The 22,485-nt window shown below is 30.6% G+C and overlaps 1 protein-coding gene across 1 annotated transcript; it reads left to right on the top strand.

The window, feature by feature from the left end:
* The first annotated feature begins 12,554 nt into the window (after positions 1–12,554).
* Positions 12,555–22,262, top strand: LOC129899856 (agamous-like MADS-box protein AGL11). Its single transcript, XM_055974863.1, has 9 exons — positions 12,555–12,679; positions 13,383–13,564; positions 17,916–17,997; positions 18,203–18,264; positions 18,375–18,474; positions 20,513–20,554; positions 20,659–20,700; positions 21,408–21,597; positions 21,985–22,262. Exons 2-8 carry the CDS (start codon positions 13,383–13,385, stop codon positions 21,594–21,596), a joined length of 699 nt encoding a protein of 232 aa, XP_055830838.1. The 5' UTR covers positions 12,555–12,679; the 3' UTR covers position 21,597; positions 21,985–22,262.
* The last annotated feature ends 223 nt before the right edge of the window (positions 22,263–22,485 follow it).

Below are 22,485 nucleotides of genomic sequence, written 5' to 3'. Positions count from 1 at the left end.
GATAATACTACCACCAATTTCTCCAAAATCATTATACAACTTCCTTACCCAAGTCATCTCAAGTTAGATCACTGATAACATCCGAATTTCTGTTCGTGGCCCATGACCACGAGCCTAATTATGAAATTTCTCATTAAATCTCTTTATACTACACAATAGGTATAGATTTAACTACTCGGATAAGAGAAGCCTAGTCTACATGGGTGCCAAGTAGCTGTGGAGAGATAAATCGACTCCAATCCTTGGTTCCAAATATTAGATGGGCAAGACAGGCTTGAATTCTACTTGTTGGAATTCCTCCGGGGCTGAGATTCCTTCTTCCCTCCTTCCCAAGTATTAAGCAACCTTTTTGAGGGTTTTTCAATAACTCTCGCCCATAACTCACACTTTGGGAGCAGTATGAAAATAAGAAAATCGCGACTTAAGTTTCTGTCTCACGATTTCCCGCTCTGGCGGCAGATTTCCCACTGGAGCGGCCCTACTATGGCGGGATCGTGGTGCTCAGTTGACTTATTTCTTTTGCAATTTCTCCCGCCCTTAATTAACGACAGTTCGGATCGTTACATATATCTGAGTCATTTTTGTAATGTACGTAAGAATATATTAGGTCTTTTTCCCTTAGATAAAATACATATAATGATAAATATGTGGCAAAAGGAGAATTAGACATGTGGCAAGAAGGTTATGGACGCAATTTGATATTCACTCGCCTATTGATTGAAGTGGAGATCATCATCAAGTGTCTCTCTCCGCACTCCAACCCTTGCGCGTCAGTATGCGGTGTTCGGAAATATATAAGAAAAAATAGATGTGCGTGACAACGACGCCTCAAGATTCAAGGGGTAACAATTTTATTTTATTTTTGTTTTTTTCTTTTAATGTTCGATATCCACATTGAAGCCTGACTAAATCCGAATTTTCGAAAGTCACAATCTATCTAATCAAGGAGTCCATTATCTTCACGTTAGTAACAACTAATACGTGTGTAGAATTAGAGAAGGAAGTTAGTCTGATCAAGCCAAAATCTACCCCATAAATCATGAATTTTATCTCATCTAATTTTTCGCGGGAATATGACATTGATATCCACTGTTCACTGCAAACATTCAATTATTCAAGCATTAATGCATAATTCAAGTCATTTACATTACTATTCCAAGAGATCCAATAAGAATTTCTTTTTCTTTTACTATTTAAGTTCTTTCAATTATTATTAACTGCCCGCTTAGCTTTTTTTTCATTGTTTCAAACCTTAAATATCGGATTTACACCACCAAAGGACGTAGTCCAGTGGATGGTGATGCTCTTTCCTAAATCAAAGGTTTCGGATTCGAACCCTGTGTATGAAAAAATTCTTGATAGAGAGCGCTTCCCTCCGAATAATGTCTATGCGGCTTGAATCCGAATTAGTCGTGCTCCAATACGAATATCGGATATCGAATGAAAAATTAATCTTTTAAAAAAAGATTCACAAGTAATTTTTGAGTAATTTTTTTGCTAAAGACCTTTTTAAAACATATTCAGCAGATTTTCTTAATAAACGATTTTTAGGCTAAATAATACGGCTATCATGTAAGAAAGTTATAACATTAAAGCTACAAACACATGATAAAAAATTAACATATTTCAAAATTATGACATGCATATCATGTCATTTTTCGATAGGATTAATTTCGTCATATATATTCAACCTAATTGTTCTATTGTACCACACATAACCTTACCATACGTCAAGTATTGTTTTAACTCTCTTAAAACATAACTACACAATTAAGCAAGGATATATACATTCATCAATTTAACACAAAGAAGAGCAAGGATGTGGGTGTATATATATATATATATATATATATATATATTCAAAAGGAAAAAAATAATTAAATATCAATAATATTGTTGCATCAATACTTTCCTACCACGCTTTTTTTTTTGGCTTCGTTAAATTAACTTTAGCAAAAGTACATTACGAAATAGGATTTGGAGGTTAGAACTTGAACGAAAGTCCTGATGGATCTCCAAAAAACTTGACGAATCGATCACTGGAATTTTAGTATATAGAAATTGTGTCATAAGTCATAACTTTAAAAACAAATTTATCACAAGTCCTAATAAATCACGTGAAATATTCGATGGATCACCAGAACTAATTTGTAACAAATTAATATATATGTCGATTACACATAGTTTTTTTATCCCTCTTAAGAAATACATTTTAACATGAAAATGGAAGTTATTAGTTAATCTTGGAGTCACTTGAATTTCTGAGAACTAAAAGAAATTCAAAGAAAGATATGGTCTTATTGGTTTACCTAAAACTGGATGTGGTCCAAATTGTATAATGGACTTATAAATGGTAACTGACTCTATTTAGAATATTTCCCTTTTTAGTCTAGGAAATAACTCTTATTTCACACCATAAGATACGAACTTTTTCTTTCGAATATTTTCACACGAAACACCAGTTTTTCTTATTAGTTTTTTTTGGTTTTGATTTGTTGACTGTCCTACAAATTGAACCCACCACGAAACCAACAATATACAAATATCAATCTTATTATAATATTACTATCAGTGTGTCACATAATATGAATGATATTTTGTATGCTTGATTAGATCTTTCAATTTTAATTTTTGAGGATGAAGAAATTTTTGAAAGGAAATATTTTCCTCTTATACAATGTGAAATCGGATTAAAATACGATATATTGACCTTATCGTAAGAAGTCCAAAAGCGATATATTCCGTGACATGCGTTGTAACCTATACAAGGGCTTTCAACCTCCATTTGGTTGTGCTGCTATGATGTAACGTGCGCCGTACAGCATTTTGCTCGTCATAGTTTCCGATTCCGGATGCATTAAAAGATAGAACCTTTTAACACCATATTTTATCTTAACTATGCTTCAGGGACTTTCGTATTTTTCCATTTGAAATGTAAAAATAATGCATAATAGCGCACAGTAAATTGTTATCCCTGCTATCAAAATATAAACAGAAACATGAAAAAATAGTGAAAGAAAAATTTAGTTTCAAGCCCATAGAAAATTGTGTTTTCTTAAAGAATTTAATATCCTCACTATTGTTCAAGGTTTGGATTAATTCTTCCATGATAGAATGAAACACTGTTCTGCAATATTGGCAATCGATATTGCAGAACTTCGACGAGCTCAACAAACGTAGTATATCACACGACACTTTCTTGTTTTGGTTGAAAAAAACTTTTATGCTAAGAAGAAGAGAATTTCTTTTTGATTTCTGACTGCTTTTAGAAAGTAGAATATTTCGTTTTTCTGTTTGTAAAATGACGCGAAACCTCTAAAAATTTATAGCCATTCCCTGCCCTTAGTTCTCAATTCACACCTTAATTAAATCCAATCGTAAAATCAAGTTTCGGGCGATTAAGATTCAATTATTTAGTTCAATGTAATAATTGTAGTACATAAAATTATTGCTTAGCTGACTTTTCTTTTTTTGAATAATTAATACCCCATAAAGTACAATAATTTGATCCCCCTATTAAGCTAAACTACTCATGCGGTTTGTTGGATTTTTCCTTTCTAAGCAGCAACTTGTAAAATTCATCTACATGTATTGTTTGCCTTTATCAAACTGAGAATTGAAATAACTGATAGAAAATTTGAAAAATAGTATAGTATTTTGCTAGTGGAAGGGGAATTAATTACATCACAAAGACCTTTGACTACTCTTTCACCCTTTTGACCTTTAATTTTGTCTTAGTAATTGTAAATTTTATTATTCATAATTATTACTGATTTATCCGTGCAAGTCTCACTCATAAACAAATTAGAGGTTGTTTAGTAGTTGCTTAAAGTTGGACAGATATTAGTAATGCAAAAAATGGTTATGTGGAAATCAATGTATTGTTTGATGCAAAGTTTAGTTTTTCATATAATAGTTATTCTACATTCTAGCTTACTTACATAACTTATAGATGTTTTAGTTATACAGTATCTAAATTGCAACTAAATACTTTATTAGTTTTATACATGGATAATTTACCATCTAACCAACTATATATCAAACATGATATTACTTATACATACATAATTTAATATATATATAATTCACCGCCAAATCAACTACCAAATTATCCCTTAGGACTTGAATCTTCTACGCGGAAGTACATTAAAGAAAGGGTACATATTTGCTCGTCTCGAGTAGTGGTGTCCAATGGACGAATTAAGTTTTTGATGGGTTAAAATGTGTTGAGTTAATAAATGAGTAGGTTATAATCCGTCAAAAGTTACTTGAGTTGAAATGGGCTAAAACACAAGTCACAACCCAATAATTTGCCCAATCCTTAATAAGTTTTAATTACTTTGTTTGCTACTTCATTTTATAATTTTTAGTACCTAAAAAACTATTTTTTCTTTATTATGACAATATATTAACATATTAAATTTTAAAAAAATCACATGATTTCTCATGAATCAATTTGAGTTATATATCAATCCATATTTTGTTTTATGAATTGAGCTAAAATGAGTTGAACTAATAAATAAATGAGTCAATTATCTTCTCAAACTTTGAGCAGGTTAGAAGGATTATATTATCATGGGATAATTTTGTTATCTGACACTTAATTAACTAAACAAGTAATTAACCTTAAGAGTTAACAAATCAAAGTTAAAACTAAATGCATGTCACTTAGCCATATTAGTTACAAGACTTGTATTTTATATTTATTAATTGGTTTGATGTAAAAAGCGTGGGAATAATTTTTTACCGGCCCTAAAGAAAGTGTATGGAAAGATGAAATGGGAAACAGAAGGGAATGCATAAGACTTAGGACCACCTACAAATAAAGGAGGCTTGAATTGCAGAAGAGGATCATAAATATGAATACCACCATCTTTGAAATAGACACAAAGTGTAAACCAATTAACCCTATACTGCAAAATCCAATTTTTCTTAACCTAATATCTGACCATCTGATAACTAACCAAAAATGGAAAATGAAAAAGACTTCAAAGTGGTGGTCCAAAGTCGAGCCAAAATTAAATGAAAGAAGCACATGTGAAATTAATTTCCATCAAAACCTTGGCTTATACGCCTTTGAAAAGATAATTTATGATTAGAAAGGGAAATTTATTTGTTTTTGGTACAAAAGATAATATTTATATATTACTTATGCTTTGTAACAAAATTCATGCATGATCGTTTCGGACATTTTATTGTCCTAGTATTGGAGAGAGGATGTTTGTCCAAGTTTATAAGTGATTGACTAAAGTATTTTTTTGATTTATTTATATGTTTAGTCAACACTAAAAATACTAATTATAAGTTTAAAATTGGGACGAAATCATAACTTGGTCATCGCAACTTATGATGTTACTACAATTTTTCGGATGGAGGAATTAAGTATATATTTTGGTATTTATCTTTTTCAACAGTTAATCTTACCTTTCCTTCAAAGTTCCAAAGCACACATCTTTTATTCTCAATTGACCAGCAGATACTCTTCTTTGACTAAATATTTCAATATTTGTTATGGGAAAAAAGGTTCAAATCTGTCATCGAGCTTTGAGAAAATGCTTATTTATTCCATTAGTTAAAAGTTTGGTTCATTTATATCATTACCGTTAGAGAAAAGGTTCATCTATCCATTATTTTTTAACTCTGGTTTAGCAAAACCACCTAAACAACTTTTAACACTTTTCAATTGGATTTTTGAATCAAATGTACTCCTTTTGTTCCTTCTTCTTCAACAACATGAAGAACACAAACACCTCCAAATTTTTAACTTCTTCAATTTTCAAGAAATCACCTCAAATTTCAATAGTAGCATCCCTCCAAGCTAGATATCAAAACTCAATATCTTTTAAGCTCGAATTCAACCTAACCCAACAAGACACACTTAAAAGTTCTTGAAAGTTTCAAAACTTTAACTTCCTTTAATGGTAGAATTTTCTCCAAAACTCCAAATCACTTGAAATTTTGAACATAGACAGTTTGAACTTTAACATAGTGTTTTTTGAGTCTATATTCAAAATTTCAAATAATTTGGAGTTATGGAAAAAATTCTATTATTCAAGAAGGATAAATTTTGAAACTTTGAAAAAAAATTAAGTGTGTTTTGTTGGGTTTGGTTGAATTCGAGCTCAAAAGATATTAAATTTTGATATCTAGCTCGAATGGATGCCACTATTGAAATTTGAGGTAATTTCGTGAAAAATTGAAGAAATTGAAATTTTGGAATTCTTGGTGTTCTTCATGTGTTCTTGGAGATAAAGAAGCAAAAAGAGTAAATTTGATCCAAAAATTCAATTGAAAAGTGTTAAAAGTTGTTTGGGTAGTTTTGCAAAACCGCAGTTAAAAAATAATAACATAGATAAATCTTTTCTCAAACGATAATGACATAGATGAGCTAAATTTTTAACTGATGATATAAATAAACCTTTTCTCAAAGTTTTATTCCTTTTCCCTTGTTACAATAATTTAGGGCAGTAAATTAAAAGTAGACCATAAAAATATGATTCTTAGGTACAATCCGTCCAAACTATTTTTGATGTATTTAATTCATTCCATTTAAAACTTAGTTGATATATAATTTAAATTGACTCATCAGATATTTTATTAAAATATTTTTTTTATTTATTTAATATAATATATATAATTATAATTTTAAAAAAATTAATCAAAGATTTAAATAAATTATAAGAAAATAAACAAAAAAATTAAAATTAAATAAGACTTGACGTGCTGGTTATGATTCATTATTTAAGCTATTTTAATTGTCCAGTCCATTTTAGCTAAACTAACCTTGATCAAATTAATGACCCGTCCATTTAACGCTCCTAGAATAACTTATGAGGTTTAACCTTCATATTTTTTTTTTGTTGTTAAAGAAAATGGCGTATTTTTGTTTGTTAATCAGATATTTTTTTCTCGGTAAGCCATTGATAGACACAGAATTAGATAAATTATTTGAGGGAAATATATATCTTGTTAAAATTCATAAAGGAGAACAAATTGTAAACACACACAAAAAAAGAATTAACCTAAATATTGGTTTTCTAATACTGTAACGGGGAAGTAAATTTAGATTAGATAAGTGAGAAAAAAAATTAACATTAGATAAATGTATAGTCAAATCTCTATGTAGTGATAGCATTTGTCTGAAAGTTTCATGAAAACTATAGGGAGATCGCACACGGTACTATATTAATGGAAGCCCTACCTATCGAGGAACCACATGAAACGAAGAATAAAACTTCAAACTCCGATAGTATATTTTAGAAAATTATTGAGACCCAAGTTCAAGCAAAACGATGTATTATTATATATATATACTAACATTTGATGTTTAGATCTCATTCAACTGTAATAAACAAATGTATGCAAAATTAGACCATAATTGATAGACACTATTTAAATACAATTATTTTCTTTTAAATATTTGTACTCGGAATTTACTTTGTGTAATGATGATTACCATATATGTTTTAATATTTTATTTTATATATAATATATTTCTTATAAGATACTCATCACATAATATTCAGGGTATTTTATAAATTAAAGACTACTGTTATACATGTTTTTTTTGTTAAAAGTAGAATATTATTATAGAAAAGTAAAAGATATAACATAAAAGATCGATTTTGAAGAAAATCAGTTTATAATAGTGAAATATCATTATAACGAGATTTGACTGAATCAGTTATGATAAGGGTAATTAAGAATCTTCCATTTTCATTTAAGAGACATTTTAATTCTTTCATTTTGATGTCCTTTCACTACGTGTACGTAATGACAGCTCGAAAAATTTATCGTGTCAAACATATTTGATATTAATTGTTATACTTTTTCTTGCAAACACTGATAGCAATATATCTTAGATTCTCTGAGGGATTTTAACCTATGAATCACAATTCCTTTTTGTTCTTTTGGAGATTTTACTGTCCCCAAATTTACCCATCTAAGGTCAAGATTTACCATCTAGAGGAAATCTTTGAGTGGCAAAAGTAACATTCATATATTTATAGATCATCTAAAGTACATTTCAAACTATGCAAATCCACATTAAACACAGTGAAAGATATTGTGGACTTTGCCTCTTATCAGGAAAAAAAAGTTCTATTTATTCATATCACTATTTTATTTTATTTTCACAGAGGTTTTTATGATTAATAAGGGTGATTATGAAAAAACTAAAAAAATTAAAAACTGTTGAGAGAATGCATTAGCACAGTAATTCTTGTTTTCTCACTTCAATGAAGTTTCTTCTAAGAATTTAACTCACTCTATAAAGTTTCATTTAATTAAGCAACTTCTCCCTGGATTAAAATAAGTTAATATATAAAAAATTCAAAAACTATTCATGTTTTGTTAGTTTAAGTACTTTATTATAGGGTGTTATTATTACCTCCTCCCCCACCCACATGAGAGCTCAATCCTATATATGATATTAACATAGTATATTTATATACAAACAGAGTATAATAGTAAATCATTTCATAATTGAGCCGAAGGTCTCTCGGAAACAGCCGTCCTATCTTGATAGGAGTAAGGTCTGCATACACTTTATCTTTCCCAGACCCCATGATGTGGGATTTCACTGGATTAGGTTGTTATTGTTGTTGTAATTGTGATTATGCTGATGCCATGTTGATTCATGTGTGGAAAAAGAAGGATGAACAAACATAGCTAATTAGTTTGGACTACATGAATATTGACAAAATTAGTAAGAAAGAAAACAAATTAGGATAATTAATTTACTTTTATGAGCAGTTTGTGTACTTTTTCCAATTTTTTAAGATATTAATTCTTAAAATAATGGTGAAGTGTCATCGTCTATATTTATTATAAAGGGATTTGGAAAGTGTACAAACTAAGTTCAATTCCGATGAAAGAAGATATGAACAAAGGGTATGTTTAATATGAGTGAAAATAAGTGATTTTTTATATGTTTGGTAATTAGTACGTAGGTAAAATAATATTATCTTAAAAATATTTATATATAATTATATATGCAAACAATACGAAAGGAGTGGGTATTTTTATTTTTAATTTTTCTATTTTTACAAGGAAAGTTATTATCTTTATTTTTAAGAAATATTTTTATGAAGAAATATGTTTTTTTAAAAATTGACCAATTAAAAATAAAAAAGTTAGAATGTACCGCACACGCTCAAAATGGAATATTACATTTTTGTAAAATCAAGTTATTATCCCTCTAAAATCCTCATAAATAATCATATTGCATGTGAATTGCTTAATAAATTAACCCTGTGTCACGACTCAAAATGGGCCATGAGTGACACCCACACTTAACTTCCTAGGTGGGAGAACCAACGATACAAACCCCAATTAATAAAGTATAATAATAACGCGGAAGCTCAAACTTATAAAGTAAGAAATAACAATCCACAAGAGTTTACTACATAACGTTCCCCAAAATCTGAAAGTCATCACATGAAGGACATCTAAATTCTAAAACTAAGTCTGAAAATATCAACATCAGAATAAACAATTAACATAGTGTGTCCGAAAACTAAGGACACCATGCCATGACAAGAGATTCTATCGCTAGCTAGAAGGATAGCTCACCCTTCAACTCGATGAATTGGAGACTGACTAAAGCTGAGGTCGAGTCGAAGTCGGTGGAACACTCGCTGCACTCCACAAAATAAAACAAGAAAAAATACAAGTAGGGGTCAGTACAGGACAATATGCACTGAGTAAGTATCATCGGCCGACTCAAAATAGGAATCAATATGCAATAAGTAATAGCGGGAAATCAACCGTAGCACTTAACATGTGGCAACCAATAAGATCAAGTGACAACACAATGAACAATTTCATAACCAATCAACAATATCAAGATCACACAGGAGGACTCATGCCTCCACATCACACTCTTTTGAAAAATGAGTTATTGGAGATTGGGTAGCATTAAGTCATTTTAAGTTGTTCTCCTTTTATATTACCGTGCCAGAACGTGACACCCTATCCAAATATACCGTGTCAGAACGTGACACCCGATCCAAACATACCGTGTCGAAACGTGACACCCGATCTAAATATACCGTGTCAGAATGTGACACCCGGTCCAAATATACCGTGTCGGAACGTGACACCCGATCCAAATATAATTACTTTATCATTCTTTATTATTACATTCCACTTCATTAATAATATTTTATCAACCTTCTATATTCAAGACACGATTTTTGATAGGGCAAGTTCAAGATTATGGATTTCATGGCCTCGGGATTTCAGACCAATCACAACAACATATCAAGCATCCAAACCACAACAATTAAATGCGTAGTAAACTTCACACATTACTCAATGATTATCAATCACTATGAAGAGTCTATCTATGATATAGAATAAAAATCATAACCTACCTCAACCAAAGAACCGAAGTAAAGCAAGCTAATCCACCAATGTTGTTCCTTTCTTCAATGTCTCAGACCAATTTCAATCTATCAAATATATAATATTTATAAGTAAACTAATCCGTAAACACCAATATTATATATATGTTTAACCTAGACCCAATAACTCACTCAATTCTATAAACACGTTCCTAATCTTGATGACACTTAACATGTAAACTCTCATATTTTCTGAACTTTAAAACTATGGTTAAACCTCAATTAAATTGAATAATCACTTTAAAACTTGAGCCTTTCGTAACGCTTTCGAACGATTAAAATCTGTTCAAATACATAATCTTCATAAGAATACGAATTCAATGACACCCATATTGCTATATTTATTTTTGAATCAAAAATTGGGTCAAAAAGTCATCCCGAATCATTGAAGTCAAATATGAAATTTTCTTTCCGATTATGTTCGCTTGTGATAAAATAAACTCCCATGTCAAATTTCAGCTAAAACGGGTCGTTATTCGACCCCCAAATCAAGATTTTATGTGAAGAACCATAGGATCATATTTTCTTATTTCAGCGTTATTTCTCCACCAATATACCCTAAAAATATGTTCATAATCACATAAAAATTTAATGGAAAGGATGAGAATAATTACCTTGACGCTTTGGAATGAAAATTCCTATTTTTATCTTCTCATTTATTTCCTTTTCCCCTTTCTTTTCTTTCTTCTTCCGTATTTTTTTCCCCAGCTTCTGCTTCTGTTCGTCGTCGTTGTTCTCTTTTTTTTTCTCAAACTAATTATGTATAAAAATTTATAAACCCTATCCTTTTCCTTTAATAATTGATATAGAGTATTAATTAAATTAATACTTTAACCCACTAATTAAATAAGATATTTAAGTTTTCCCCTCAACTAATTAATCGTAATTATCGAAAAGTCCAAAATACCCTATTAAAAATTTATGGAATGAGTCTTTTATGAACTAAAAATTTCTAATACTCAAAACGACCTAATGGGTCGCTACACCCTGACAGCCTAACTTTCACTTCTACATGCGGTTTCACAAAAACCCTAATGAGTCAAACCTTCGCTTTATCTATCGATTGATAATCAGAGATGAATTTATGATTTTAACTTTATAAATTAATTAAACTTTTTAAAATTTTTGTATTGAGCTAATTTTATATATATATATATATATATATATATATATATAAAAAGTTATGAATTCATGTATACTATTTGTTGAAATTTTAATTTAATAAATTTATGCCCCACGTTAAAAGTTATGATTTCAATTGAATCTTTATCCACGCCACGGCCTATTGGTCCTATATAAATTTTTATATCATCAAATTAAATTACTTCAACAACAAAATTATTATACCCAAATCCCAAACAAGTTAATATTGATTTGTATAAATCTTTATTGATCATTATTCTCTATCTAAATTCATCTAGATCCAACGTATGTAAAATAAAAATCAAGAATATCAATATTTTCTACTAATATAAAAATTTCGATACCATAAGTAAAAAAGCACATCAACGAGAGTATTTCTCCTTCTTTTTTAATATATGTGACACCTATGTCCAAGAATTAATTTTTTTTAATTTTTATAGTGAATTTAAACGTAAAATTATGTCTAAGTTTTAAAAAAATAAAATTTACATATTTGAGAACTATATAAAATAATATCGTAACTCAATAAGTACAATAATTAGTAGAAGGGGCATATTAGTCAAGTAGAAACAAAAATAACACGCTTTGCAATAATTGGTGAAATTTGAGTATGCAATAAACATGGTCATAACACCACGTCTGGTTTATATCTGGAAAAAAGCCATTTGAATGTCATTTTCTTGGCCAGCCAGCTCTATCTCTCTTCACTTTAATTTTAAGTGATACTCCATCCGTCCATCTTTGCTTATTCATATTTGATTAGGCACGAAACAATAAATAGAAGGATAATTTTATTATATCACTTTTATTTATTAATTAATTATAAGTCATCTAAATGTTGAAAAATGAGTAGTATTTAATTAATATCAAAGGTAACATAGACACAAAGTAGTAACTATGTCTTAATTTTCGACAAGTAAAGTTGGACAAATATTTTAATATACAAGACAAGTAAAGATGGACGGAATATAGCTTGGCATATACAAAGAAAGAAAGAAAGGCATATAAGTATTGTGTTTTTTCTTCATTCATCAGTGTACAAATAAGAAGTCTTTGGAAGTTGTGTGAATTTTCCGAAAGCCTTTGAAGTTCGCCGGAAAATAGCAATATTTTCAATTCAAGCCAATCAGGTCTCTTACGTTGATATTTTACATAGCATCAAATTTTAGAAATAAAAAAAATAAATCAAAACTTAAATTTCCCTTTCTTCCATGCATTTTAATTTTTTGCAGATTCTGAAATGTTTCTCTGTGTATTCATTATGGCAAAATTAATTTTAGTTTCGTGTGGAACTCATGAGTCAAGCTTTAGATCTGCAACCATAGCTTAGAGAAATATGAAAGATTTCATTTTTTATTCTTTCATCAGTTCTTTCCTTTTTATCGATCAGGCGTGCAGTTTTTTTTAACCCCTCCCTAGGAGCTTCGACCTTTTTATTTGGAGGTGAAGGGTGCTTAACGCATGAGCAACCCTCTCTTGTCACAAAAAAATTTTCTCGATCAAGAAAAGATCTCCTTGAAACATGGGGATCTTGTGTGTAAGCTATGTTTACACAAGATTGTTTTTGTGTGCATCTTTTCTTTTGCATACATGAGTTTATATATATCTTGAGGGAAAAAAAAAGGAATTGGAAAAACACTTGTACTACTTTCTATTATATCCCAAGAAATAAAAAATGAATTCCAAGACTAATTTGGATGATTTTTTTACAAAATGTTTTTTAATTAGATGTTGTTTTAAATTTCTCTACTTTTTGTCTTGCTAATGTGTTATTAGTTCACATGATCATCTGTTGGTAATTAATTAATTAATGAATGAATACTACTATGCCAGATGGGAAGAGGAAAGATAGAGATAAAGAGAATTGAGAACAACACAAATAGGCAGGTGACATTTTGTAAGAGGAGAAATGGACTACTGAAGAAAGCCTATGAACTCTCTGTTCTCTGTGAAGCTGAGATTGCTCTTATTGTTTTCTCCACACGTGGACGCGTCTATGAATACTCTAACAACAAGTAATTCCTTCTATTTATTCATCTCTGTTTGCATGTGTGATATAGTTAAACTATTCACCTAGGCTTTCACCTTTCGAGGTGGCGTAGACGCTTACCTCGTTATCTTGCTGTCTGACTCTGAATGATTCTTACTCATTTGGATTTTTCTGTTATTGATGCTCATATTAATTAGTAGCGACTTTAGGTTTAATATGAATGATATATGAATTGAAGGAACAAAATCACTTCCTAGTTGTTTCACTAGTCATCAATATAATTACATGTTTAAAACACAATTGGTAAGAAAATTAATTTACATTTCTATGGGTGTGTTCAGTACCAAGGAAATTGTTTTTCTTCCAATCTTTTTTCTCCCTAGTGACTCGAACCTACAACCTCAGGATTGAAGGTGAAAGGTGTTTCCCATCTAAGCAATCTCTATCTTTTACTGTGTTTGATATGTAAGTAAAAAGTACTTATCTTAAAAGCATTTATATATAATAATCAAGACAAATAATACTATGGGGTAGGGGGTTGGGGTGTGGGGTATGTGGGCAATGGGGAATGGGCGTTACCGGGTGGGGTGAAGATCGATGAAGTGTGTTGGAGGATAGAATGTCACTTGTAAAATTTGTTTTCTTTCATTTCATTAAAGAATTAATCATTTTTCTCAATATTTTCTAAAAGTTTCAACCGACCAACAAGGAGAAAATTGAAAAAAAGTTAAAAAATATTTTCCTCCTTATCGAACATACCCTATATAATGTATGTCGGTCAACACTACTGTACCTAAATTATAAAACATTAACAAGTAAAGTGATCTTAGGCCTAATAAACCTTACTGCAAAAAATTAGCTCATGAGGTAAAAATTATTCAAAATTATATAAGAAGACAAATTGTTACCTTCAAAGTTATATAGGAAGACAAAATCATATACTCCTTGCATGCTTAGTTCTGCCAACTGAAGGGTGGGCAATATAATACAAGGGTCTAATATCAAATAAAATAAAAGTTGAGATGGATCTAACTCTAATATCATGATTTTTAAAAAAAGAGCATTCTCAAGTGATGTCGAATAATAGCACTTGCGTATTAGGATATGTCCACAACCATAGGGCCTTACCTGCTTCCCGCCAAATAGAGCCGCTCACCACTAGCTAGTCGAATTAATGAAATCCCGATTTGGAGACATACTGAAAACCATGTCTTTCAAATAAAATAGAGGTGCATTAGAAAGAAAAATGAAGTGTGGCATGTTATGCACTCAAATTGCTCATACAAACATATTTCTCTTTATCTATAGCGTCATGTTATATATTACAGTCTTTACATTACTATTATGGATATATAAGAAATTTAAATTGGTTGAATCTTTCTCAATCATCCTGATTGAAATTTGTATGCAACACTACATATATAGGTCATAGGTGTATGCATAAAGGACATATAATGCACGCAAAAAGGTCTGAAACTTTTTTAAAAAAAATCAAAATCTTAAGAACAAACCTCTACCCTATCCTTCAACCCTCTACCGAAGCCTAGCTAGCTCAATCTCAACTATTAGTTCATTAAATTTGGATTTGCAAAAAGTTAAGTCATATTAGAAGACAAATTGCCACATCCACCACCAGTGTGTGATATAATTAAGTATATAAAAGTGTTCTCTCATAATAAATTTTTAGAAGAAATGATTCACACTTCAATGTAATACCAGAGTTGGTAGAGGTTCTGATCTCGACTCACTTCAACCCCTTGATATCAGTGTAATCATTCCTTTTGGAAGTACTTAATTCCAATCTCCCAATTAGCACTATTCTGTATGGGTGACAATTGGGCGAATTGAGTCAAATTTGGACGGGTCATAATGAGTTAAGACAACAATTGGGTCAAGACCCAACCCAATCCAACCCAACCCAAATTAGTTTGGATCAAAACAGGTTGGGTCAAAATGGGTTAGGTAATGGGTTATATAACGGGTCAAGAACCCAACCCAATTTTTACTAAGTTTAATTGTTTTGTTTATTCTTTCAAACTATTTTAGTACCTAATAAAATTATTTTTTTTCTTTATTATGACTATATATAACATATCAAATTGAAAAAAAAGTTTTTTAAAAATATTTCTCATGAGCCAATTTAGGTTAAATATCAACCCAATTATTTATGGGTTGAAATTGATTGAGCTAATGAATGGGCAGGTCAATACCCAATCCAAACTTAAACGGGTTGGATTGGGTTGGACGGATTGAATTGATTTTGCCCCCCCTACTATTCTAGCATGAGCTTATGCTAAAATAGGTTCCATTAATACTGTTTGATTCAATCGCTTCAAATCCTTTGCTGGCTCCTCATTACTTCTTAATTGAGAAATTGAGCTTAAATCTCAATGTGTATATATATATATATATATGTGCAAGAAAATGAATGAGTACTACTAATTAATTATCACAAAGAATATTGGTTTATACATGAAAGTGTAAAGGGCAATCCAGATTATTAAGCACTAAAAGAAGTATTGAGAAGTCTCATCATGAGTGACTTGTGATTCATTTCCAATGTATATCATTGTGATTATTGACTTATTGTGTTCTTCTGTTACCAGGGTTTTTTAGTTTCCTCTTGTAGCTTATCCACTATAAAGTTCTCTTGCTTGGTTTGTATCTATTCTATCTGAAAGAAAATCTATATTACTAGAATATTATATATTTTCTCCTCACTTTTACGTCTACATATTTAAAAAGTTGATGCATTGTACCATAGGGTCTTCCTTTTGCATGGATATGGCAAATTAATGCTACTACTAGAGGAATGCCCTTTAAAAATTTTTTTTAAAAATAAGTACATATTATCACCCTAAAGTGTAAAATTGTAAAAAGATATAATTCCAAAGATAGTGCAACATAAAAGAAGGAGAAAAGGAAGGAAGAGAAATCTTCAAAAATTATATCACAAAATTTCATTTTTCTTATCAAACACTATGATAAGTAAATCATTCTCTTGCTTTTATTTGTTTCCATTTCTGGCTTTCGGTTTTTTTGACATGATCTTTTAATGCATAAAAAAGAAGTACTACCTGACTAATACTTACGTGGCATTATTTGAATTTCGAGAGTTAAAATTTTCAATTTTGATCGTGAATCCTGATATAAATTTTTCAAGTATTTTCAAACAAAATTTACATACTCAAAAACTATATATAAAATATTATAAGTCACAATAATTGATAATTTAAAATATTTTTAAAAATCTAATAAAAGAAAAAGTCGTTTAACTCTCAAAATGCTAAGCGGAGAGAGTGCATGACAGCAATCGCTTTCCTGATTTTCTTTCCCCATCTAGGATCGAAGGCTTGTTCAATCAGAGACAGATTCAAAATATAAAATTTGTGGATTATCAATAAAATAAATTAATATGTGGAGTAATAATAATGGATAAAAAATTATTGTTGCGATTCTTGTGGGAATTGTTTCCGCGTCAAGCACGAGAGCACTGAAATGCGGTTCGTTCTTTGCAACTGAACCAATAATTTTTTTAGTTATGGGTTCTAAACTATCAATTTTTTTATTTATATAATTAATGGATTTTCTCAATATAAATATATGATTTAGGCAAAAATTACTGAATTTTCGAGAAAACAAATAGGCCTATACCTTTTAAATTTGTCAATAAATTTCATTTAAATACTCAAACTATGACTTGTTTCAGTTGAGTAGCAAAATACATGATAAAATATTCATATTAGAAATTTTCAATTCAAATTTTAAAAAAACTTTTGGCATGTTTTCTCAAGTGTCCATTAAGTTAACCACTTAATTAAAATACAACACCTTCTTTTAATAATATGCATTAGCCTTATTAAACCGTAAAACGATCCAATATATGGAATTATACTGGATTAGTTGTTATTGATATAGTGTGATACATTATGAAACAATACATAACAACAATACAAACAACTATAAGAGATTAATTCAACTTATAAATCTGCTTGAAAGGAAATTTTTACTCCTTCCTTATCTCAATTTATGTGTAAATACTGATACTCTTCTTTTTAGTTATTCCAAAAGAATGTCATGATATATTTATTTAGAAATAATTCAACTTTGAATTTCTCATCATATTCTTAATGAGATGATTTAGTCATACAAATTAATGTATATGGCTTGTATTGACTACATATTTCAGAAGTCTTCAATTCTTTCTCTCTCAAATTTCGTGCTTATATTGCCACATAAATTAGAACAGAAGAAATGGATTAGGTGCAACTTTCTTGCTCTTTGCCAATGTATCTTTTGTATTTCCCCTTTTTAAATATTTTGTTTAATTTATTGAGTATATGATAGAGCTGTTTGAAAACTTTTGGTATACACAGCATTAAGGCAACTATTGAACGGTACAAGAAAGCAACTGCAGAAACCTCTAATGCTTGCACCACTCAAGAGCTCAATGCTCAGGTAATTAATTAAGCAAAACCATTATGCTATACAAAACATCATGAATTAGCGATAGATAACTTTTATTGCTAAACAGAATTCTATCGTGCTAATTCTATTTCGCGATGAATTATCAAAAATAAATTATTATCTATATTTGGGCTATTCAGCGATTGTTTGCCTGATAAAAATAAAATAAAATATTTTTTGGCTATCATGGATGTAGTTTTATCAACAAGAATCAAAAAAGCTGCGCCAACAGATACAAATGATGCAGAATTCAAACAGGTAACATCATAATTCAATAAATTAAATTTGAGATGAATTTTAAAACTAATTCCATTAATCTTTTTCTAAAGATTTATATATATATATATAACATTTATATCCACGTGTAGGCATCTGGTTGGTGAAGGGTTAAGCTGTTTGAACGTAAGAGAGCTGAAGCAGTTGGAAAATAGACTTGAACGAGGCATTAGTAAAATCAGGTCAAAAAAGGTATATTTATAACATTGTTAAGAATACTAAAAAGTTGCTGTAAGTATATATTATGGCGTGTGGCAGAATTATCACATGAAAATATAACGCGCGCCTGACATGTCCAAGTTTGTTTAAAGCTATTTTGATGCGCTCATATATAGTGCAAGGCCCTTAATTGATTAATGAGAAATTATTGGCTTGTACGAGTCCATTGTACGAGTCAGGGGACCAGGTCTCTTGACACAATCAGTTAACAGAATACTCAACAGAATACTCAAGTTAGTTGCAGAAGGTAAAATGGCACACAATATTTACGAGGAAAACCTCCTTGTTCAAGGGAGGAAAAATCACGACCTGTTCGACGGGTTTTCACAACCAACTTCACTAAGATGCAAGAGCAAAGTAGTGTATTACAACCTATTGTAACTAGACACTAACCCTCTCCACCCCTTGGCCTGCAATACCTCTATTACAAGACTTTGAGCCTAAGCAATATCTCTATTGCCCATTACCCCGACTAACTCTAGTTGACATAGACTTTGAACACTCTGCTCAAGCTAACTCTAGCCATGACTCAAAAATTAAGCAATAACTCTATTGCCCACTATGCCAACTACCTCTAGTTGACATAGACTTCAAACACACCCTTCAAAGCTAACTCTAGCTATGAACTCGATGACAAGGAGTGTAATATGAAATGATCAAGGTTTCTTTATAGCATAGGAACTGATCTTACAATGTTAGAACATAAGACACAACATTACAATAAAGCAATAGAGAAAGACATTTCTTGATCAACTTTATCAGATCCCTTGCTACCTTAGTGAAGTTGTTCTTCCCGGAGAGAAAATAATGATTTTTGCTTGTATATTCTTGATGTGCAAAAACTTGTGTTTTTTGTTACAATGTTCTCTTCATAAGAGAGATAAAAAACACAGGAACAACGCCATTGATCGAGGCAACTGACCTTTCTGCGCCTATCCTGCTATGCCCACACCTAGTGCAGCTTTTTTGCAGCTTTACATCGGTAGTCCACTTTCTTGTTCTGGACAAATGTTACTCATGGAACCAGATCCCATAGTTTGTTAAATCATCAAAACACAAATATAACATTTTCTTCCTTTTTGATGATGATAAACTATATCAAGTTTGTTCCCCCTTTTCGATCATTGTCACTGCTTGTATATTCCCCCTATCAGTATGGACATCTTTTCTCCCATGTCTCTCTTTGCATCATTCGTTGTACGATAGTTTGTTAAATCATCAAAACTTAATATACTACAGAAACCTTGTTTTTTTTTGTTTGATATATTATATGGAGTCGTAAGAAAGGAAACAAAATGTTTTGATATTACTTCTGTTTGGTAATTAAACGAATTATAAGAAAACAAATTAATTAATTAAAACTTGATAAAAGTTGGACATGCTGGGTTATCATCCATATATACTGTATAACTTATCTTTGTTCCAATCCAGCTCAACCCATACCTATCAATGATCTACTCATTTATTAACTTAGAGCTCGTTTGGATGGGCTTTAAGTTGGTCAAACCAACTTATAAGCCCCTTTTTAGCTTTTGGACGTGTTTACCTAATGCTAACTTTAAGCCATAAAGTTTTTATAGTCAGTCAAAAATGAAAAGTTAGGATTTCTAACTTTTTTTTTCTAAGTGCTTAAAGCCATTTTGTTTGACCATAGAAATTACTTTTATATCCCTTATATTTTAACTAAATTCTCAAACTACCATTTTTATTCTTTTAACCCTAAAATTCAAACACTTATTTTCAGCATAAGCACTTTTATCCAAATACTCAACTGCTTATTTATAAAAATAACTTTCAGCACTTTAAAGTTCTAAAAGCACTTCATACATAAAAGTTACTTTTTTTAAGCCCATCCAAACGGGCTCTTAGTTCATTTTAACCTGATCAAATTTAGCCCAATCTATCCATTTGACATCCTTACATGTAGTGACAATGTTTAGCCTAATATAAGTAGCAAAATATTTACAAATCCTCATAACAATGGTTTGGTGTTTCTTATGTGGTTGAACAGCATGAGATGATACTGGCTGAAACTGAGAATTTGCAGAAGAGGGTAATAATTTCTTCAAATTTGTTCTATAATTTTTCTGTTTAAGGTTCAGACCAAATGCCACTATGCTTGGCATATTTTAATCTTTCAACTTGCTGTTTTAATAGGAAATTCTACTGGAACAGGAGAATGCATTCCTTAGATCAAAGGTACTTTTAATTAGTGGCACACATTTCTTTTTAATTAATTAGTCACTAGGAAAAAGGATACATTTTTATATTTATAAATAGGCTTAATACATTGAAAACCATTTAAACTTGTCAGTAAATTTTATTTAGACACTCGAATTTAGATCTGTTCCACTTAAGCAGCTGAACACATAATAAAATGTTCCTAGTTATTAAGACACTTTTGGTTCAAAATTTCGAAAAACTTTTGTTTGTTCTCTTAAGCGTCTATTAGGTATAGTTAAGTTAATCATATGATATGTTATTTCATATATCCATCGGTCTCAATTGGAACATGCTAAGGTTTTGTGACTTGCTTGAGGCTTATGCGTATAATTAAATGAGGCCGGTGACATATTTTAACTGATTAACTTAGCTATGTATTTGACACTTAAGAATATGTGCAAAAGTTTTTCCAAAGTTTGTACTGAAAGTGTTTGATAAAAACACTTTATCATATGTTTAGCTGCTCAATTAAAACACGACGCAGTTCGAAAGTCTAAATGAAATTGACACGGCAATTTTTTCCAAAATCACAATTTTTCATTTAGTATTTTAAATTTTTTATTAAAAAAATGGGAATTGGGAAAGGGAAAATGGGGAGGGGATTACGAGGTGGGAAATCGAACTCTTACCAACAAGGCGCTATTTTCTCTTATGTGTATTAATGAAAATATTATTGCTTTCAGATAGCAGAAAATGAGAGGCTTCAGGAACTAAGCATGATGCCAGCAGCAGGGGGGCAAGAGTACAGTGCAATACAACAATATTTAGCAAGAAACATGCTACAACTTAATATGATGGAAGGCCAAGGTGTCTCTTCATATGATCCATTGCCTCCTCCTCATCATGACAAGAAATCCCTTGAACTTCAGTAGAGTATGTAGTCTTCAATTCCTCAAACAAAAATTTCTATATTATCACTATTAATTTTTTGAGTTCAAGTTATATATACTATTAGAGTAATTAAGTAAAATTTTGCACTATCAAGCTGTCACATATACATGTCATAGAAAAAAACCTGTCTTACTTTCAAGATTACAAATATCATTTAGATGACAAATCCACAATTTGAGCCAAGTGTCTTTCAAAAATAGTCTATCTATCTCTATGAGGTAAGATAATTCATTCGATATGTTGTTGTTATACACAGTTTAAAAAATTCTTTACACTAATGGTATATATATATATATAACTTAAACTCTTGAAACCTTTTTCGTTGCAAAACTAAGCTCATAATATATGTTTAAACATATCTGTTTCCAGGAAGCGAACGAAAGTGAGCTTGTTCTCATCGAAGCGGTCATGTCTGCTACTTCTCGATTCTGTGGCAATCATCTTGGTCTTCTTTGAGAGTTTTACAAAGAAATTTGGTGTCTACAACTTATGAAGTAATCTCTGATGATTGTATGTTACTTAAACTAGTACCTTATTTAATGTATTTGAATTGTTTTTTTTGGGATTTGTAAGAATTTGAACTTATGAGCTTAGAACGTATGTTGAAGTCCACTCTTTATTCCGTTAACCAGAGGTCTTGGGTTCGAGCCCTGAGTATGGAGAAAATCTTATTGGGAGCGCCACCTCCGAATGAGCCCTGCAGTGCATGATTCAGATTTAGTTGAGACTCCACTGTGGGCTTCGGACACAAGGTGGAAAATAAAAAAAAGAAAGAAAGTGCACTCTTTATTAGCCTTTGAGAAACTATAGTCCTCAAATCAATAGAGATAAGCACCGATAAACAATTCAAGAAACTGTCATATTGTAACC

The sequence above is a fragment of the Solanum dulcamara genome, chromosome 8 (genome assembly GCF_947179165.1).
Source record: "Solanum dulcamara chromosome 8, daSolDulc1.2, whole genome shotgun sequence".
NCBI classification, from domain to species: domain Eukaryota; kingdom Viridiplantae; phylum Streptophyta; class Magnoliopsida; order Solanales; family Solanaceae; genus Solanum; species Solanum dulcamara.
The sequence above is the reverse complement of the archived record's forward strand: the minus strand, read 5'-3'. Positions and strand labels throughout refer to the sequence as shown.

Bases quoted from the DNA above. Each gene is read 5' to 3' on its own strand.
- LOC129899856 (XM_055974863.1), top strand. From the start codon at position 13,383: ATGGGAAGAGGAAAGATAGAGATAAAGAGAATTGAGAACAACACAAAT. The intron at 20,555-20,658 runs GTAATAATTTCT...CTGTTTTAATAG, and splicing joins CTGAGAATTTGCAGAAGAGG to GAAATTCTACTGGAACAGGA. The intron at 20,701-21,407 runs GTACTTTTAATT...TATTGCTTTCAG, and splicing joins ATGCATTCCTTAGATCAAAG to ATAGCAGAAAATGAGAGGCT.